This window comes from Oncorhynchus tshawytscha, linkage group LG05 (assembly GCF_018296145.1).
Source record: "Oncorhynchus tshawytscha isolate Ot180627B linkage group LG05, Otsh_v2.0, whole genome shotgun sequence".
NCBI lineage: Eukaryota > Metazoa > Chordata > Actinopteri > Salmoniformes > Salmonidae > Oncorhynchus > Oncorhynchus tshawytscha.
This window is the reverse complement of record NC_056433.1, coordinates 75,921,081-75,943,299: the sequence shown is the minus strand read 5'-3', so window position 1 is coordinate 75,943,299 and position 22,219 is coordinate 75,921,081. Positions and strand designations below refer to the sequence as shown.

General features: G+C 43.7%; 1 protein-coding gene across 1 annotated transcript in view; it reads right to left on the bottom strand.

Moving 5' to 3' along the window:
* The window catches only part of jak1 (Janus kinase 1), an 81,480-nt gene that overhangs the window by 29,860 nt on the left and 29,401 nt on the right, over positions 1 to 22,219 (bottom strand). Inside the window, exons 11-13 of the mRNA XM_042322367.1 lie at positions 9,719 to 9,828; positions 4,368 to 4,514; positions 1,815 to 1,902 (exon numbers count right to left, since the gene is read on the bottom strand). Of these exons, the coding sequence (XP_042178301.1) occupies positions 1,815 to 1,902; positions 4,368 to 4,514; positions 9,719 to 9,828 (345 nt within the window). The remainder of the gene's footprint in view (positions 1 to 1,814; positions 1,903 to 4,367; positions 4,515 to 9,718; positions 9,829 to 22,219) is intronic.

The following is a 22,219-nucleotide window of genomic DNA, read 5'->3' as shown; positions in this document are numbered from 1 at the left end:
TTCCAAATGCACTCTACCAACAGTATGTAAAAATGCTGTTCATTGACTACATCTCAGCATTCAACACCATAGCGCTCTCAGGACCCTGGGACTGAACACCTCCCTCTGCAACTGGATCCTGGACTTCCTGATGGGCCTCCCCCAGGCAGTGAGGGTAGGAGACAACACATCCGCCACGTTGACCATCAACAAAGGTGCCCCTCAGGGGTGTGTGCTTAGTCCCTTCCCGTACTCCCTGTTCACGCACGACTTCAAGGCCGCGCATGCCTCCAACACCTTTATGAAGTTTGCTGATGACACAGCTATGGTAGGACTGATCACCGACAATGATGAGGCAGGCTTAAGGTCTTCATTTAAATTTTATTTTTACCCTTCTTTATCCCCAATTTCGTGGTTTCCAATTGGTAGTTACAGTCTTGTCTCATCGCTGCAACTCCTGTACAGTCTTGGGAGAGGCGAAGGTCGAGAGCCGTGCGTTCCCCTGAAACACAACCCAACCAAGCCGCACTGCTTTTTCACACAATGCCCACTTAACCTGGAAGTCAGGCGCAATGTGTCGGAGGAAACACCGTACACCTGGCGACCGTGTCAGTGAGTACTGCGCCCGGCCCGCCACAGGAGTCGCTAGTGCACGATGGGACAAGGATATCCCTGCCGGCCAAACCCACCCCTAACCCGGACGAAGCTGGGCATTCTCTCTCTTGCACTGACTATGTACACACACACTGGACTCTACCCACACACCCATACACTGACACCCCAACACACACACCATGCGCACGCACACAAGCCTACTGACACCACACACTTTCACACCCATCACATAAGTTGCTACTACTGTCTATATTCTATCCTGTCGCCAAGTCACTTTACCCCTACCTATATTACTCGTTATTTCACTCTGTATTTATTTTTATCTTTAACTCTGCATTGTTGGAAAGGGCCCATTGGTAAGCATTTCACTGTTGATCTACACCTGTTGTTTATGAAGCATAACATTTGATTTGGACACACACACACACACACGAAGGGGTAGATGAACGAAATAGGAAATCAGGGAGGGGAAGGGAGAGAGTTAGGCAAGATAAAACAAAGTGACATCCCAGTCAGCCTGTACATTCCTAGGTTCCTGCCTTTCTAGGGAGATTTTCCTAGCCACCGTGCTTCTACATCTGCTTGCTGTTTAGGATTTTAGGCTGGGATTCTGTACAGCACTTTCTGACATCTGCTGATGTAAAAAGGGCTTTAGAAATACATTTGATTGATTGATACATTAAGTCACATGCTATTGACTGGAACTGAATTCATTTCACTGAGAATGGATGCCTCAAACAACACACACACACACACACACACACACACACACACACACACACACACACACACACACACACAGCATATTCTGCCTGGCTACCACAACAGTAAGACTGGTTTGTCTCTTGTTGGGGGAAACAGTATAGCTACATTACTGTCCTCATACCAAACATCTCCCACTAACTGGTTTAGACAGGTAAATTGTGTTCAGAAGGTACAGCACAGTATAGATGAATCTCAAACTGAACACTAAGTCCTTTATCGAGTGATCGACTGCTCAAAGTGATCGGTTTGAGATTCAACCTATGTCAACGTACTATTCAGTACTGAGTCAACAGCTCATGGGGAATTCATTAATTATAAATAATGACAAATCCCATCATATCTGCTGATCTACTATTGCAATACTGTAGTATAGAGTCTGTATGAACACTGCACAGGAAGAGAGGTTTATAGGGTCATGTGTGTGTGTGTGTGTGTGTGTGTGTGTGTACACTCACTCTCAAGGTGGCGTACACAGACTCCATAGAGCAGGGCGATGTGCTTATGGGAGACCTGCCGCATCATACTAGCTGTCTCAAAAAAGGCCTGGGGAGATAGAGGGATAACAGGAGAGAGAGGGATAACAGGAGAGAGAGGGATAGGAAGAGACAGGAGTGAGAGTGAGAGAGGGACAGATGGAGGACAGGAGAGAGACCGAGATGGAGGACAGGAGAGAGGGAGAGACAGAGAGAGAGAGATGGAGAAACAGAGAGAGAGAGGGGGAGGGGGCAAGAGAGAGAGAGGGGGGCAAGAGAGAGAGAGGGGGGCAAGAGAGAGAGAGGGGGGCAAGAGAGAGAGAGAGGGGGGCAAGAGAGAGAGGGGGCAAGAGAGAGGGGGGCAAGAGAGAGGGGGGGCAAGAGAGAGGGGGCAAGAGAGAGGTGGGGGCAAGAGAGAGGGGGGGGGGCAAGAGAGAGGGGGGGCAAGAGAGAGGGGGGCAAGAGAGAGAGGGGGCAAGAGAGAGAGAGAGAGAGAGGGGGGGAAGAGAGAGACAGAGATGGGGGACAGGAGGGAGAGACAGCGGGAGGCAGATACAGATGGAGGACAGGGGAGTCAGAGGGAGAGACAGCGGGGGAGACAGCAGGGGAGACAGATGGAGGACAGGAGAGAGAGAGTGAGAGGGAGAGATAGGGAGGAAGGACAGAGAGAGGGAGGCAGAGGGAGAGACAGAGACAGGAGAAGGAACGACAGAGGGGGAGACAGTCAGAGTTAGTCATATGGAACTTGGCAAAATACTGACACAGTCTAATAAAAAGCATGAGCTGGTGCACCCCCAGAGAACATTATTTAGTGCTGAGGTGCTGACTAACAGAGAATACACTGGAAGCTATTTAAATAAAGAGAGCCACACCCACATATACAGTTGAAGTCAGGAGTTTACATACTTTACATACATCCAACTTAGGTTGGAGTCATTGAAACTCGTTTTTCAACCACTCCACAAATTTCTTGTAACCTCTTTGGGCTAGGGGGCAGTATTTTCACGTCCGGATGAAAAGCGTGCCCAGAGTAAACTGCCTGCAACTCAGGCCCAGAAGCTAGGATATGCATATTATTAGTAGATTTGGATATAAAACACGCTGAAGTTTCTAAAACTGTTTGAATGATGTCTGTGAGTATAACAGAACTCATGGCAGGTGAAAACCTGATAAAAATCCAACCAGGAAGTGGGAAATCTGAGGTTTGTAGTTTTTCAAGTGATTGCCTATCTAATATCCAGTGTAAATTTGGTCAGATTGCACTTCCTAAGGCTTCCACTAGATGTCAACAGTCTTTATAAAGTTGTTTCAGGCTTCTATTGTGAAAGGGGAGAGAATATGACCACTCACGGTAAGTGGCTCAGCTGAAAGCCTAAGTTGTTTATCACGCGCGGCCGTGAGCGTGAGCTCTGTTCCCTTTCCTTTCTAATGACAACGGAATTGTCCGGTTGGAATATTATTGAAGATTTCTGATATAAAACATCCTAAATATGGCTTAAGGACAACAAAGGCAAGGTATTGAGGTGGCTATTACAAAAGCCATGACCTCAATCCTATAGAAAATTGGTGGTCAGAGCTGAAAAAGCGTGTGTGAGCAAGGAGACCTACAAACTTGACTCAGTTACACCAGCTCTGTGAGGAGGAATGGGACAGCTTGTGGAAGGCTTCCCAAAACGTTTGACCCAAGTTAAACAATTTAAAGGCAATGCTACCAAATACTAATTGAGCATATGTAAACCTCTGACCCACTGGGATTGTGATGAAAGAAATAAAAGCTGAATTAAATCATTCTCTCTGCTATTATTCTGACTGACCTAAAACAGGGAATGTTTACTAGGATTAAATGTCAGGAATTGTGAAAAACTGAGTTTAAATGTATTTGGTTATAAGGTGTATGTAAACATACGACTTTAACTGTATAAATACATACATTACATTTACATACACACATACAGATGAACTTTGATCATTGAGATAGGAAATGAAAGAGAATTCGTTTTATGTCTCTGAAGAAAGACAGATGGCTTCGGGAATGTGTTGGGGGGATGAGAGGAGAGCAACGTGTGAAACAGGGGAGACAGATGGACATCTGTAGATTAGATGAAGGAGGGATTGAGGTCAGGAGGTGAGGACAGATTCTCTTAAGGGAGTAATAAAGGTTTGTTATCCTGTTACCCTCTTTATTAGCTTCCTGTGGAGCCATAAAACATAAGAATTGGAGAGAAGGAGGAGTGTTTTAAGTAGGATGTATATAACTGTGATGTGAGAAATGTTTTGCTGTCTGATTACAGCTGTAAAGACCCTTGGCGAAGAATTAAACTTGGTTAAAGCTTCTCTAGTGTCCGTGGGATATTTACTGAAAGATATATATTTACTTTGAAAAAGAAGAACCTAACAATACACACACACACACACACACACACACACGCATTGGGTAAAAAACACCAACTTTTCGGCATCACTGTGCCTTCTTCACTCTTCTTGAGGGAGTCCCTAAAGTAATCCCATGATGTAGATGGAGTTGGTGTGTCTTACCAGGGAGATGTCTCTGTGTCCGGACCCCAACACCTTCAGCACTACTTTGAGCTCCTGAGAGGGATAGTATCCTGCATCCTCCTCACTCTTCACCTTCAGTACTCCAGCATAGATGTTGGTCCGGGTACCCAGCCCCAGGTGCTCTCCCTGATAGATACAGGAGGAAGAGGACAGAGAGTTAGTCAATACACACTCATAACATACACACATCGTAAATACACACTGGTGACAAACACCAGTAAGAAAACACTGAAGGGCTGAAGTGCCTAGAAGAGTAAAGATTGACAAAGTCTCTTTCAGCCGATGAATAGATGGATGTGACTGAGGTACGGTTTGTGTGTGTAGCAAAGTGTAATGTAGCAGAGTGTGTAGTGTGTGTCTAGCAGAGTGTGTAGTGTGTGTCTAGCAGAGTGTGTAGTGTGTGTCTAGCAGAGTGTGTAGAGTGTGTCTAGCAGTGTGTGTAGAGTGCAAGTGTTTTATTATTTTTATTTCACCTTTATTTAACCAGGTAGGCTAGTTGAGAACAAGTTCTCATTTACAACTGCGACCTGGCCAAGATAAAGCAAAGCAGTGTGACATAAACAACAACAGAGTTACACATGGAGTAAACAAGCGTACAGTCAATAACACAATAGGGGGGAAAAAGAGTCTATATACAGTGTGTGCAATTGACATGAGGTGGAAAGGCAATAAATAGGCCATAGTAGAAAAGCAATTACAATTTAGCAGATTAACCCTGGAGTGATAGATGAGCAGATGATGGTGTATAAGTAGTGATACTGGTGTGCAAAAGAGCAGCAAAGTAAATAGAAACAATATGGGGATGAGGTAGGTAGATTGGGAGGGCTATTTACAGATGGACTATGTACAGCTGCAGCGATCAGTTACCTGCTCAGATAGCTGATGTGTAAAGTTAGTGAGGGAAATAAAAGTCTCCAGCTTCAGCGATTTTTGCAAATCGTTCCAGTCACTGGCAGCAGAGAACTGGAAGGAAAGGCGGCCAAAGAGGTGTTGGATTTGGGGTGAGCTGAGATAAGGCGGCGCTTTACGTAGCATAGACTTATAGATGACCTGGAGCCAGTGGGTCTGGCGACGAATATGTAGCGAGGGCCAGCCGACTAGAGCATACAGGTCGCAGTGGTGGGTGGTATAAGGCGCTTGGTAACAAAACGGATGGCACTGTAATAAACTACATCCAATTTGCTGAGTAGAGTGTTGGAGGCTATTTTGTAGATGACATCGCCGAAGTCGAGGATCGGTAGGATAGTCAGTTTTACTAGGGTAAGTTTGGCGGAGTGAGTGAAGGAAGCTTTTTTTGCGAAATAGAAAGACGATTCTAGATTTAATTTTGGATTGGAGATGTTTAATATTAGTCTGTAAGGAGAGTTTACAGTCTAGCCATACACCTAGGTATTTGTAGTTGTCCACGTATTCAAGGTCAAACCGTCCAGAGTAGTGATGCTAGTCGGCCGTGCAGGTGCGGGCAACAGTTGAAAAGCATGCATTTACTTTTGCTAGCGTTTAAGAGCAGTTGGAGGCCACGGAAGGAGTGTTGTGTGGCATTTAATTTTGGATTGGAGATGTTTAATATTAGTCTGTAAGGAGAGTTTACAATCTAGCCATACACCTTGGTATTTGTAGATGTCCACATATTCTAGGTCAGAACCATCCAGGGTCGTGATGCTAGTCGGTCGTGCGGGTGCAGGCAGCGAATGGTTAAAAAGCATGCATTTGGTTTTACTAGCGTTTAAGAGCAGTTGGAGGCCACGGAAGGAGTGTTGTGTGGCATTGAAGCTCGTTTAGAGGTTTGTTAACACAGTGTCCAAAGAAGGGCCAGATGTATATAGAATGGTGTCATCTGCGTAGAGGTGGATCAGAGAATCACCAGCAGCAAGAGCGACATCATTGATGTATACAGAGAAAAGAGTCGGCCCAAGAATTGAACCCTGTGGAATCCCCATAGAGACTGCCAGAGGTCCGGACAATAGGCCCTTTGATTTGACACACTGAACTTTGTCTGCGAAGTAGTTGGTGAACTAGGCGAGGCAGTCATTTGAGAAACCAAGGCTATTGAGTCTGCCGATAAGAATATGGTGAGTGACAGAGTCGAAAGCCTTGGCCAGGTCGATGAAGCGGCTGCACAGTACTGTCTTTTATCAATGGCGGTTATGATATCGTTTAGTACCTTGAGTGTGTCTGAGGTGCACCCATGACCAGCTCGGAAACCGGATTGCACAGCGGAGAAGGTACGGTGAGATTCGAAATGGTCAGTGATCTGTTTATTTACTTGGCTTTCAAAGACTTTAGAAAGGCAGGGCAGGGCCAAACTGTCTAACAGTTTGGGTCTAGAGTGTAACCCCCTTTGAAGAGGGGGATGACCGTGGCAGCTTTCCAATCTTTAGGGATCTCGGAGGATACAAAAGAGGGTGAAGAGACTGGTAATAGGGGTTGCAACAATGACGGTGGATAGTTTTAGAAAGAGAGGGTCCAGATTGTCTAGCCCAGCTGATTTGTACGGGTCCAGGTTTTGCAGCTCTTTCAGAACATCTGCTATCTGTATTTGGGTGAAGGAGAAGCTGGAGAGGCTCGAGCAAGAAGCTGCGGGGGGTGCGGAGCTGTTGGCTGGGGTTGGAGTAGCCAGGAGGAAAGCATGGCCAGCCGTAGAGAAATGCTTATTGAAATTTTCGATTATCATGGTTTTATCGCCGGTGACCATGTTGCCTAACCTCAGTACAGTGGGCAGCTGGGAGGAGGTGCTCTTGTTCTCCGTGGAATTTACAATGTCCCAAAACTTTTGGGAGTTAGATCTACAGGATGCAAATTTCTGTTTGAAAAAGATAGCCTTTGCTTTCCTGACTGTGTGTATTGGTTCCTGACTTCCCTGAACAGTTGCATATCGCGGGGACTATTTGATGCTATTGCAGTCCGCCACAGGATGTTTTTGTGCGGGTCAAGGGCAGTCAGGTTTGAAGTGAACCAAGGGCTATATCTGTTCTTAGTTCTACATTTTTTGAAAAGGGCATGCTTATTTAAGATGGTGAGAAAATGACTTTTAAAGAACGACCAGGCATCCTCCACTGACGGGATGAGGTCAATATCCTTCCAGGATACCCGCAGAAGTGTTTTAGGGAGCGTTTGACAGTGATGAAGGGTGGTCGTTTGACCGCGGACCCATAGTGGATGCAGGCAATGAGGCAGTGATCGCTGAGATCCTGATTGAAAACAGCAGAGGTGTATTTGGAGGGCAAGTTGGTCAGGATAATATCTATGAGAGTGCCCATGTTTACGGATTTAGGGTGGTACCTGCTGGGTTCCTTGATGATTTGTGTGAGATTGAGGGAATCTAGCTTAGCTTGTAGGACTGCCGGGGTGTTAAGCATATCCCAGTTTAGGTCACCTAACAGAACGAACTCTGAAGATAGATTAGGGACAATCAATTCACATATGGTGTCCAGGGCACAGCTGGGAGCTGGGGGGTCTATAACAGGCGGCAACGGTGAGAGACTTATTTCTGGAGAGATACATTTTTTTAATTAGAAGCTGGAACTGTTTGGGCATAGACCTGGAAAGTATGACAGAACTTTGCAAGCTAACTCCTCCCCTTTTGGCAGTTCTATCTTGATGGAAAATGTTGTAGTTAGGTATGGAAATCTAATAAGTTTTGGTGGACTTCTAAGCCAGGATTCAGACATGGCAAGGACACCAGGGTTGGCGGAGTGTGCTAAAGCAGTGAGTAAAACAAACTTAGGGAGGAGGCTTCTGATGTTAACATGCATGAAACCAAGGCTTTTTCGATAACAGAAGTCAGCAAATGAGAGTGCCCGGAGACACGCAGGGCCTGGGTTAGCCTCCACATCAACAGAGGAAAAGAGGAGGAGTAGGATGAGGGTATGGCTAAAGTTTAGCAAAACTGGTTGTCTAGTGCGTTGGGGACAGAGAATAAAAGGAGCAGATTTCTGGGCGTAGAAGAATAGATTCAGGGCATAATGTGCAGACAGGGGTATGGTGGGGGTGCGGGTACAATGGAGGTAAGCCCAGGCACTGAGTGATGATAAGCGAGGTCACCGCATGTGTGGGAGGTGGGACAAAGGAGGTATCTAAGGCATGTTGAGTGGGACTAGGGGCTCCGCAGTAAACTAAAACAATGATAATTATCCTAAACAACAGTATACAAAGGCATATTGACTTTTGAGAGAGACATAAAGCAAGGCATAAAGCAGTCACAGGTGTTGATTGGGAGAGTTAGCTAAGACAACAACAGGTAAGACAACAGCTAATCAGCTAAGACAACAACAACAGGTAAAATGGCGATGAATGGGCAGAGAGGGTCGGTTAGCTACACACAGGGCCTGAGTTCGGGGCTAGGGCCGACAGATAAATAAAAGGTAAACAAAGTGGAGTACCGTGATAAATGAACAGTCCAGCAGGCATCAGCTATGTAGTCAAGTGATCATAGGGTCCAGTGTACAGCAATAGATGGAACAGGGAAGCCGCGGGGTAGTCGTTGCTACGCTAGCACGCGGGAGACACAGCGTTTAAAGTTAGCAGGCCGGGGTAAGTAGAAGCGTCTGCTCCAATGTCCGGCAAAGGCCGGTTGAAGGCACAGCTGATAGAATTACGTCTGCGGACCAATTGTGGTGGTATGGCGGGGTGCCTAGTCGGCGAAGGGACCGGGCCAGATGCCGAAAGAGGTATTGTAGTTGTGGTAATTTCATTTGCTAGCCGGGAGATGTGCCTGGCTCAGGGCTAGTTTCGGGGCTGGGTCACTTAGTGGCAGCTAGCTAGCTGTGATGATCAATGGTCAAGGGTTTACGGCAGGAATCTGGCGTTGTAGTAGAGAAAAACTGTCCGAGGCTGGCAGGTATTATCCAGGCTAAAAAACGTCTGGTGCTTGAGCAGAGGGTAAAGGCCGCTAGCAGTGGCTAACAATGACTAAATAGCTAGTAGCTAATTAGCTGGCTAGCTGTTGAAGAAAGTTTTGGCTATAAGGTCTAAAAAATAGCAGATCCGTGTCACATTGAGTGAGGCGGGTTACTGGAAGTTATATTTATTTAATTTAAAAAGGGAAAAAGAGATTGAAAAATAAATTGGAATATATACAAAAAATAGAAAAAGTAAATGAGAGGACGACAAACCACGTCTGCACTGCTATGCATTCTTGAGAAAAAAAAGAAAAAACCTGTGTCCAGCAGTGTGTGTGTAGCAGTGTGTCGCAGTGTATGTAGAGGTGTGTGCGTAGCAGTGTGTGAGTGTGTAGAGTGTGTGTGCGTAGCAGTGTGCGAAGAGTGTGTGTGTGTCGCAGTGTGTGTAGAGGTGAGTGTGTTGCAGTGTGTGTGTTTGTGATACAGCACCTGCATGATCTCCTCCTTGAGAATCCTGTGGAAGCTGAGTTGACTCTCCTGCAGGGTTGTCTGGGGAACTAGCACTCTGTCCTTAGTTACCACCAGCAGGTTGGACACCTCTGAAACACACACGCACACACGTTAGCCAGTGCAGCACACACCAGGGCACACAACAGGCCCAGTGCAGCACACACCAGGGCACACAACAGGCCCAGTGCAGCACACACCAGGGCACACAACAGGCCCAGTGCAGCACACACCAGGGCACACAACAGGCCCAGTGCAGCACACAACAGGCCCAGTGCAGCACACAACAGACCCAGTGCAGCACACACCAGGGCACACACCAGGCCCAGTGCAGCACACACCAGGCCCAGTGCAGCACACACCAGGCCCAGTGCAGCACACACCAGGCCCAGTGCAGCACACACCAGGCCCAGTGCAGCACACACCAGGCCCAGTGCAGCACACACCAGGCCCAGTGCAGCACACAACAGGCCCAGTGCAGTCAAAACGTGATTTTCCTGTTTTATATGTACGTCCACAATATTTGGTTGGAATAATATTGTGAAAATGTGAAAATGATGATAATGCCCTTTTAGTATAAGAGCTGTTTGAAAAGACCGCCTGATATTTCAGCCTGTTGTGGTGGGATGGAGATTTGGCCTTCCATGGTGACACATTCTCCTAGAGTCTCCTAGAGATGACTGTACTTTGGTGAGAAAAGTGCAAATCAATCCCAGAACAACAGCAAAGGACCTTGTGAAGATGCTGGAGGAAACAGGTACAAAAGTATCTATATCCACAGTAAAATGAGTCCTATATCTACATAACCTGAAAGGCCGCTCAGCAAGGAAGAAGCCACTGCTCCAAAGCCACCATTAAAAAAGCCAAACTACAGTTTGCAACTGCACATGGGGACAAAGATTGTACTTTTTGGAGAAATGTCCTCTGGTCTGATGAAACAAAAATATAACTGTTTGGCATTAATGACCATCATTATGTTTGGAGGAAATAGGGGGAGGCTTGCAAGCCGAAGAACATCATCCCAACCGTGAAGCACGGGGGTGGCAGCATCATGTTATGGGGGTGCTTTGCTGCAGGAGGGACTGGTGCACTTCACAAAATAGATGGCTTCATGGGGTGGGAAAATTACGTGGATAAGTTGAAGCAAAATCTCAAGACATCAGTCAGGAAGTTCAAGCTTGGTCGCAAATGGGTCTTCCAAATGGACAATGACCTCAAGCATACTTCAAAAGTTGTGGCAAAATGGCTTAAGGACAACAAAGGCAAGGTATTGGAGAGGCCATCACTAAGACATGACCTAAATCTTATAGAAAATATGTGGGTAGAACTGAAAAATTGTGTGCAAGCAAGGAGGCTTTCAAACCTGACTCAGTTACACCAGCTCTGTCAGAAGGAATGGGCCAAACTTATTGTGGGAAGCTTGTGGAAGGCTACCTGAAATGTTTGACCCAAGTTAAACAATTTAAAGGAAATGCTACCAAATACTAATTGAGTGTATGTAAACTTCTGACCCACTGGGAATGTGATGAAAGAAATGAAAGCTTAAATAAATTCTCTACTATTATTCTGACACTTCACATTCTTAAAATAAAGTGGTCATCCTAACTGACCTAAGACAGGTAATTTATACTAGGATTAAATGTCCAGAATTGTGAAAAACTGAATTTAAATGTATTTGGCTAAGGTGTATGTAAACTTCTGACTTCAACTGTATAGTGTGTGTGGCCACACCCGTTGCTGACAGGTATATAAAATTGAGCAAACAGCCATGCAATCTCCATAGACAAACATTGGTAGTAGAATGGCCTTACTGAAGTGCTCAGTGACTTTCAACATGACACAGTCATAGGATGCCACCTTTCCAACAAGTCAGTTCGTCAAATTTCTGCCCTGCTAGAGCTGCCCTGATCAAGTGTTGTTATTGTGAAGTGGAAACATCTCGTAGCAACAACAGTAGAGCCCGCAAAGTGGCTTTTAACAAATGATGAGGCATGGCCTACTAATTGGTTAATGATGTCATTGGAAACACTTAACTTCCTCTCTTTTTTTAATACAAAACATAGAACAGCTCCATGACACATACAGAACCAGTCAAATGTTTGGACACACCTACTCATTCAAGGGTTTTTCTTTATTTTACTATTCTCTACATTGTAGAATAATAGTGAAGACATCAAATCTATGAAATTATACATATGGAATCATGTAGTAACCAAAAAATGTGTTAAAACAAAGCTAAATATATATATGAGATTCTTCAAAGTAGCCACCCTTTGCCTTGATGACAGCTTGGCATTCTAGCAACCAGCTTCACCTGGAATGGTTTGCTGGCTTCATTTCCTTCACTCTGCGGTCCAACTCATCCCAAACCATCTCAATTGGGTTGAGGTCGGGTGATTGTGGAGGCCAGGTCATCTGATGCAGCACTCCATCACTCTCCTTCTTGGTCAAATAGCTCTTACTCAGCCTGGAGGTGTGTTGGGTCATTGTCCTGTTGAAAAACAAATGATTGTCTCGCTAAGTGCAAACCAGATGGGATGGCTTATCGCTGCAGAATGCTGTGGTTGCCATGCTGGTTAAGTGTGCCTTGAATTTTAAATAAATCACTGACAGTGTCACCAGAAAAGCACCCCTCACCTCCTCCTCCATGCTTCACAGTGGGAACCACACATGCAGAGATCATCCGTTTACCTACTCTGCGTCTCACAAAGAGGAGGTTGGAACCAAAAATCTCAAATTTAGACTAATCAGACCAAAGACAGATTTCCACCGGTCTAACGTCTATTGCTGTTTCTTGGCCCAAGCAAGTCTCTTCTTATTATTGGTGTCCTTTAGTAATGGTTTCTTTGCAGCAATTCGACCATGAAGGCCTGATTCACGCAGTCTCCTCTGAACATTTGATGTTGAGATGTGTCTGTTACCTGAATTCTGTGAAGCATTTATTTGGGCTGCAATTTCTGAGGCTGGTAACTCTAATGAACTTATCCTCTGCAGCAGAGTTAACTCTGGGTCTTCCTTTCCTGTGGCAGTCTTCATGAGAGTCAGTTTCATCGTAGCTCCTGATGGTTGCGACTGCACTTGAAGATACTTACAAAGTTCTTGACATTTTCTGGATTGACTGACCTTCATGTCTTAAAGTAATGATAGACTGTCATTTCTCTTTGCTTATTTGAGCTGTTCTTGCCATAATATGGACTTGGTCTTTTACCAAATAGGGCTATCTTCTGTTTACCACCCCTACCTTGTCACAACACAACTGCTTGGCTCAAACACATTAAGAAGGAAAGAAATTCCTCAAATGAACTTTTATCAAGGCACACCTGTTAATTGAAATGCATTCCAGGTGACTACCTCATGAAGCTAGTTGAGAGAATGCCAAAAGTGTACAAAGCTGTCATCAAGGCAAAGAGTGGCTACTTTGAAGAATCTAAAATCTATTTTAATTTCTTTAACACTTTTTTGGTTACTACATGATTCCATGTGTGTTCTTTCATAATTGATGTCTTCACTATTATTCTACAATGTAGAAAACAATACAAATAATGAAAAACCCTTGAATGAGTAGGTGTGTCCAAAATGTTTAATGCTACTGTATGTTGATGTTGGGGTGATGCTAGTGATGAATATGTAGTTGAAAAAAATAGAAATGTCCCTTTAGTTAATAACAAAGAGAGTTCTAAACCTCAGCAAATTGTCCTAGCTAAATTATTGCCTGAGAAATTGCTATTTGCAAAGAAGCTATTTTTTGTTTCTTTTTGACCATTTTAATTAAAAACAATCATAATAAGGTACTTAACTGTTGGAGATAAAAACAGCTGCATGGGACCTTTAAAATGTTCAGTTCTGGTACCTAATGAACACCACCCACGCTTCTGCAACAAAACACCAGTCTCCCTGTCAGCTGGTAAAGAATGAACAAAGACTATGAATGGCTTATACCATGTGGAGATGAAGCAACATTGTTTCATATCAACCCAAGAGACAATGCAGCCTATGTTAACAAACAAAATGTAGGTCAAGGTACGCAATTTGTTGACTGTGACACGTGCTGTTGAGTTCTTTATTATTTGGTGGGGATGGGGCAAGGGGGGGGGTTTCGGCTTGAAAACAACAAGTATGTCTGCTTGCATAAGCAAAATGGGTGTGTATATGCGAGTAGTACACATGAGTATATGCACGTTGGTGTGTGTGTGGAGTTTGAACGCCCCCGCAGTATGTGGCTGGGTGAAGAGGAGGAAGTGATGTTCTGACAATACGAACTCTCTGTGGTTGACAACACACACACACACACACACACACACACACACACACACACTTGTTTTACTATCCTTGTGGGGACCAAACAATTGATTCCCATTCAAAATCCTAACCTGAATTCTACCCCTAAAATAGACATTTTCCTTGTGGGGACTGGAAAAATGTCCACATTTGTGTGATTATTCCTTGTTTTACCATTTTATTGTTTTATTTCACCTTCATTTAACCAGGTAGGCTAGTTGAGAACAAGTTCTCATTTGCAACTGCGACCTGGCCAAGATAAAGCATAGCAATTCGACTCATACAACAACACAGAGTTACACATGGAATAAACAAAACATAGTCAATAATACAGTAGAACAAAATAAAACAAAAAGTCTATATACAGTGAGTGTAATTGAGGTAAGATAAGGGAGTTAAGGCAATAAATAGGCCATGGTGACGAAGTAATTACAATATAGCAATTAAACACTGGCATGGTAGATATGCAGTAGGTGAATGTGCAAGTAGAGAAACTGGGGTGCAAAGGAGCAAGATAAATAAATAAATACATACAGTATGGGGATGAGGTAGGTAGATAGATGGGCTATGTACAGGTGCAGTGATCTGTGAGCTGCTCTGACAGCTGGTGCTTAAAGCTAGTGAGGGAGATATGAGTCTCCAGCTTCAGAGATTTTTGCAGTTCGTTCCAGTCATTGGCAGCAGAAAACTGGAAGGAAAGACGACCAAAGGAGGAATTGGCTTTGGGGGTGACCAGTGAGATATACCTGCTGGAGCTTGTGCAACGGGTGGGTGCTGCTATGGTGACCAGTGAGCTGAGATAAGGCGGGGCTTTACCTAGCAGACACTTGGAGATAACCAGTAGCCAGTGGATTTGGCGACGGGTATGAAGCGAGGACAAAGCAACGAGAGCATACAGGTCGCAATGGTGGGTAGTGTATGGGGCTTTGGTGACAAAACAGATGGCACTGTGATAGACTGCATCCAATTTGTTGAGTAGAGTGTAGGAGGCTATTCAATAGATGACATCACCGAAGTCGAGGATCGGTAGGATGGTCAGTTTTATGAGGGTATGTTTGTCAGCATGAGTGAAGGATGCTTTGTTGCGATATAGGAAGCCGATTCTAGATTTAATTTTGGATTGGAGACGCTTAATGCGAGTCTGGAAGGAGAGTTTTCAGTCTAACCAGACACCTAGGTATTTGTAGTTGTCCACGTATTCCAAGTCAGAGCCGTCCAGAGTAGTGATGCTGAACAGGCGAGCAGGTGCGGGCAGTGATCGGTTGAATAGCATGCATTTAGTTTTACTTGCGTTTAAGAGCAGTTGGAGGCCACGGAAGGAAAGTTGTATGGCATTGAAGCTCGTCTGGAGGTTAGTTAACACAGTGTCCAAAGAGGGGCCAGAAGTATACAGAATGGTGTCGTCTGCGTAGAGGTGTATCAGAGAATCACTAGCAGCAAGAGCGACATCATTGATGTATACAGAGAAAAGAGTCGGCCCGAGGTTGAACCCTGTGGCACCCCATAGAGACTGCCAGAGGTCCCGGACAACAGGCCCTCCGATTTGACACTGAACTCTATCAGATAAGTAGTTGGTAAACCAGGCGAGGCAATCATTTGAGAAACCAAGGCTATCGAGTCTGCCAATAAGAATGTGGTGATTGACAGAGTCGAAAGCCTTGGCCAGGTCGATGAATACGGCTGCAGAGTAATGTCTGTTATTGATGGCGGTTATGATGTCGTTTAGGACCTTCAGCGTGGCTGTGGTGCACCCATGACCAGCTCTGAAACCAGATTGCGTACTGGAGAAGGTACGGTGGGATTCGTAATGGTTGGTGATCTGTTTGTTAACTTGGCTTTTGAAGACCTTAGAAAGACAGAGTAGGATAGATATAGGTCTGTAGCAGTTTGGGTCTAGAGTGTCACCCCCTTTGAAGAGGGGGATGACCGCGGCAGCTTTCCATCTTTGGGAATCTCAGACGATACGAAAGAGAGGTTGAACAGGCTAGTAATAGGGGTTGCAACAATTTCGGCAGATAATTTTAGAAAGAGAGGGTCCAGATTGTCTAGCCCGGCTGATTTGTAGGGGTCCAGACTTTGCAGCTATTTCAGAACATCAGCCATCTGGATTTGGGTAAAGGAGAAATGGTGGGGGCTTTGGCGGGTTGCTGTGCAGGGGGCAGTTGACCGGGGTATGGGTAGCCAGGTGGAAAGCATGGCCAGCCGTAGAGAAATGCTTATTGAAATTCTCAATTATAGTGGATTTATTGGTGGTGACAGTGTTTCCTAGCAGTGGGCAGCTGGGAGGAGGTGCTCTTATTCTCCATGGACTTTACAGGTGTCCCAGAACTGTTTTGAGTTAGTACTACAAGATGCAAATTTCTGTTTGAAAAAGCTAGCCTTAGGAAAGCTAACTGCCTGTGTATATTTGTTCCTAACTTCCCTGAAAAGTTGCATATCACGGGCGCTAATCGATGCTAATGCAGAACGCCACAGGATGTTTTTGTGCTGGTCAAGGGCAGACAGGTCTTTCAAAACATCAGCTATCTGGAGTTGGGTGAAGGAGAAATGGTGGGGGCTTTGGCGGGTTGCTGTGGAGGGTGCCGGGCAGTTGACAGGGGTAGGGGCATGCTTATTTAAGATGGTGAGGAAGGCACTTTTAAAGAATAGCCAGGCATCATCTACTGACGGGATGAGGTCAATATCATTCCAGGATACCTCGGCCAGGTCGATTAGAAAGGCCTGCTCGCAGAAGTGTTTTAGGGAGCGTTTGACAGTGATGAGGGGTAGTCGTTTGGTCGCAGACCCATTACGGATGCAGGCAATGAGGCAGTGATCGCTGAGATCTTGATTGAAAACAGCAGAGGCGTATTTGGAGGGCAAATGAGTTAGGATGGCATTATGAGCGTGCCCATGTTTAAGGATTTAGAGTTGTACCTGGTAGGTTCATTGATAATTTGTGAGATTGAGGGCATCAAGCTTGGATTGTAGGATGGCTGGGGTGTTAAACATGTCCCAGTTTAGGTAACCTAGTAGAACGAGCTCAGAATATAGATGGGGGGCAATCAATTCACATATGGTATCGAGGGCACAGCTGGGTTGGCAGGAGGAGGTCTATAGCAAGCGGCAACAGTGAGAGCTTGTTTCTGGAAAGGTGAATTTTTAGAAGTAGAAGCTCGAATTGTTTGGGTACAGACTTGGATAGTAATACAGAACTCTGCAGGCTATCTTTGCAGTAGATTGCAACACCGCCCCCTTTGGCAGTTGCATCTTGGCGGAAAATGTCATAGTTAGCGATGGAGATTTCAGGGTTTTTGGTGGTTTTCCTAAGCTAGGATTCAGACACGGCTAAGACATCCGGGTTGGCAGAGTGTGCTAAGGCAGTGAGTAAAACAAACTTGGGGAATAGACTTCTAATGTTAACATGCATGAAACCAAGGTTTTTATGGTTACAGAAGTCAACCAATGAGAGCACCTGAGATATAGTCTCTAGAGAAGTTTAAACCAGGTGATGTCGTCGCATATGTAGGAGGTGGATCAACATGGTTGGTTAAGGCATATTGAGCAGGGCTAGTGGCTCTACAGTGAAATAAGACCGTAATCACTAACCAGGACAGTAAATGGACAAGGCATATTGATATTAGAGAGAGGCATGCGTAGCCAAGTGAACATATGGGTCCAGTGAGTGGTTGGGCTGACTGGGGACACGGCGATTCAGACAGTTAGCAGGCCGATGCTAACACGCTAACAGTTAGTAGGCTGGGCTAAACAAGCTAGCAGTTAGCAGACCGGGGCTGGCAGGCTAGCAGTTAGCAGACCGGGTTAGCAAGCAAGCAGTTAGCAGGGGCTAGCAGTTAGCAGACCGGGGCAGGCAACTCTCTGTCCATCGCCATTGTAATCTACTGAGAAACTGGGATTCTCCATCCATCAACCTACAGGGATTCTCCATCATTAAACAATGATGGAGAATCCTCCTGGTTTATCGACCCCACCACTCGTCGTCGTACATAACTATTTCCCAGCTGCCTCTCACAAAAGAACAGCTTGAAATGCCCCAAATTAAGATTCAAATTTTGATTGTAACATGCGCATAAACTCGAGTTGTTTTTCAAAACAGCATGAGCTCAAGTTGTTGTTTTTCAAAACAGCATGAGCTCTCGTTGTTTGAAAAAAAAGCATAAGCTCTCGTTGTTTGAAAAAAAGCATAAGCTCTACTTGTTTGTTTTTTAAAGCATAAGCTCTACTTGTTTTTTTTAAAGCATAAGCTCTTCTTGTTTAAGAAAAGCATAAGCTCTACTTGTTTAAGAAAAGCATAAGCTCTACTTGTTTAAGAAAAGCATAAGCTCTACTTGTTTAAGAAAAGCATAAGCTCTTCTTGTTTAAGAAAAGCATAAGCTCTTCTTGTTTAAGAAAAGCATAAGCTCTACTTGTTTAAGAAAAGCATAAGCTCTACTTGTTTTTTAAAAAGCATAAGCTCTACTTGTTTAAGAAAAGCATAAGCTCTACTTGTTTAAGAAAAGCATAAGCTCTACTTGTTTAAGAAAAGCATAAGCTCTACTTGTTTAAGAAAAGCATAAGCTCTACTTGTTTAAGAAAAGCATAAGCTCTTCTTGTTTAAGAAAAGCATAAGCTCTACTTGTTTAAGAAAAGCATAAGCTCTACTTGTTTTTTAAAAAGCATAAGCTCTACTTGTTTAAGAAAAGCATAAGCTCTACTTGTTTAAGAAAAGCATAAGCTCTTCTTGTTTAAGAAAAGCATAAGCTCTACTTGTTTAAGAAAAGCATAAGCTCTACTTGTTTAAGAAAAGCATAAGCTCTACTTGTTTAAGAAAAGCATAAGCTCTACTTGTTTAAGAAAAGCATAAGCTCTACTTGTTTAAGAAAAGCATAAGCTCTACTTGTTTAAGAAAAGCATAAGCTCTACTTGTTTAAGAAAAGCATAAGCTCTACTTGTTTAAGAAAAGCATAAGCTCTACTTGTTTAAGAAAAGCATAAGCTCTACTTGTTTAAAAAAAACATACGCTCTACTTGTTTTTGTAAAAAAGCATAAGCTCTAGTTTTAAAAAAGCATAAGCTCTACTTGTTTTTGTAAAAAAAAAGCATAAGCTCTAGTTTAAAAAAAGCATAAGCTCTACTTGTTTTTTTTAAAGCATAAGCTCTACTTGTTTTTTTTAAAGCATAAGCTCTACTTGTTTTAAAAAAAGCATAAGCTCTACTTGTTTAAAAAAAAGCATAAGCTCTACTTGTTTAAAAAAAAGCATAAGCTCTACTTGTTTAAAAAAAAAGCATAAGCTCTACTTGTTTAAAAAAAAGCATAAGCTCTACTTGTTTAAAAAAAGCATAAGCTCTACTTGTTTAAAAAAAAGCATAAGCTCTACTTGTTTAAGAAAAGCATAAGCTCTACTTGTTTAAGAAAAGCATAAGCTCTACTTGTTTAAGAAAAGCATAAGCTCTACTTGTTTGTTTTTTAAAGCATAAGCTCTAGTTGTTTAAAAAAAGCATAAACTCTACTTGTTTTTTTTAAAAAGCATAAGCTCTACTTGTTTTTTTTAAGCATAGGCTCTACTTGTTTTTTTTAAAGCATAAGCTCTTCTTGTTTAAGAAAAGCATAAGCTCTACTTGTTTAAGAAAAGCATAAGGTCTACTTGTTTAAGAAAAGCATATGGTCTACTTGTTTAAAAAAAACATACGCTCTACTTGTTTTTGTAAAAAAGCATAAGCTCTAGTTTTAAAAAAGCATAAGCTCTACTTGTTTTTGTAAAAAAAAAGCATAAGCTCTAGTTTAAAAAAAGCATAAGCTCTACGTGTTTAAGAAAAAGCATAAGCTCTACTTGTTAAAAAAAAGAGTAAGCTCTAGTAAAAAAGCTCTAGTAAAAAGAGCATAAGCTCTACTTGTTAAAAAAAGCATAAGCTCTAGTTGTTTGAAAAAAAGCATAAGCTCTACTTGTTTTTTAAAAAGCATAAGCTCTACTTGTTTTTTAAAAAGCATAAGCTCTACTTATTATTTTTTTAAAGTATAAGCTCTACTTGTTTTTGTAAAAAAAAAGCATAAGCTCTAGTTTAAAAAAAGCATAAGCTCTACTTGTTTTTTTAAAAGCATAAGCTCTACTTGTAAAAAAAAAAAAGCATAAGCTCTACTTGTAAAAAAAAAAAGCATAAGCTCTACTTGTAAAAAAAAAGCATAAGCTCTACTTGTAAAAAAAAAAGCATAAGTTCTACTTGTAAAAAAAAAAAAAGCATAAGCTCTACTTGTAAAAAAAAAAGCATAAGCTCTACTTGTTGTTTTCATTCACAGTGCAGACCGAACCGAGGTCCCCGTACCGAACACCCCTACCATAAAAACACAGATGATGTTCCACCCTTGTGATGGGCCCCTCATAGCAGGTAACACACTCACACTGTAAACAGAGGAGAGCTGTGAGTGTGGAAACCACAGTACCACACCGTCTTCCTTCTCCTGATGCATGCGCACACACAGAGAGAGAGAGGATAAACAAGACAGGGTGCTTACAGACACACACACACACACACACACACACACACACACACACACACACACACACACACACACACACACACACACACACACACAGAGAGAGAGATAAACAAGACAGGGTGCTTACACACACACAGAGAGAGAGAGGATAAACAAGACAGGGTGCTTACAGACACACACAGAGAGAGAGAGGATAAACAAGACAGGGTGCTTACAGACACACACAGAGAGAGAGAGGATAAACAAGACAGGGTGCTTACAGACACACACACAGAGAGAGGATAAACAAGACAGGGTGCTTACAGACACACACAGAGAGAGAGAGAGGATAAACAAGACAGGGTGCTTACAGACACACACACAGAGAGAGGATAAACAAGACAGGGTGCTTACAGACACACATAGAGAGAGAGAGAGGATAAACAAGACAGGGTGCTTACAGACACACACACAGAGAGAGGATAAACAAGACAGGGTGCTTACAGACACACACACAGAGAGAGGATAAACAAGACAGGGTGCTTACAGACACACATACAGAGAGAGGATAAACAAGACAGGGTGCTTACAGACACACACACACAGAGAGAGGATAAACAAGACAGGGTGCTTACAGACACACACACAGAGAGAGAGGATAAACAAGACAGGGTGCTTACAGACACACACACACAGAGAGAGAGAGGATAAACAAGACAGGGTGCTTACAGACACACACACACAGAGAGAGAGAGGATAAACAAGACAGGGTGCTTACAGACACACACACAGAGAGAGAGAGGATAAACAAGACAGGGTGCTTACAGACACACATAGAGAGAGAGAGAGGATAAACAAGACAGGGTGCTTACAGACACACACACAGAGAGAGGATAAACAAGACAGGGTGCTTACAGACACACAGAGAGAGAGAGGATAAACAAGACAGGGTGCTTACAGACACACACAGAGAGAGGATAAACAAGACAGGGTGCTTACAGACACACACACAGAGAGAGGATAAACAAGACAGGGTGCTTACAGACACACACACAGAGAGAGAGAGGATAAACAAGACAGGGTGCTTACAGACACACACAGAGAGAGAGAGGATAAACAAGACAGGGTGCTTACAGACACACACACAGAGAGAGGATAAACAAGACAGGGTGCTTACAGACACACACACAGAGAGAGAGAGAGAGGATAAGCAAGACAGGGTGCTTACAGACACACACACAGAGAGAGGATAAACAAGACAGGGTGCTTACAGACACACACACAGAGAGAGAGAGAGAGAGGATAAACAAGACAGGGTGCTTACAGACACACACACAGAGAGAGGATAAACAAGACAGGGTGCTTACAGACACACACACAGAGAGAGAGAGAGAGGATAAACAAGACAGGGTGCTTACAGACACACACACAGAGAGAGAGAGAGAGGATAAGCAAGACAGGGTGCTTACAGACACAGAGAGAGAGAGAGGAAAACAAGACAGGGTGCTTACAGACACACACAGAGAGGATAAACAAGACAGGGTGCTTACAGACACAGAGAGAGAGAGGAAAAACAAGACAGGGTGCTTACAGACACACACACAGAGAGAGGATAAACAAGACAGGGTGCTTACAGACACAGATAGAGAGAGAGGATAAACAAGACAGGGTGCTTACAGACACACACACAGAGAGAGGATAAACAAGACAGGGTGCTTACAGACACAGAGAGAGAGAGGAAAAACAAGACAG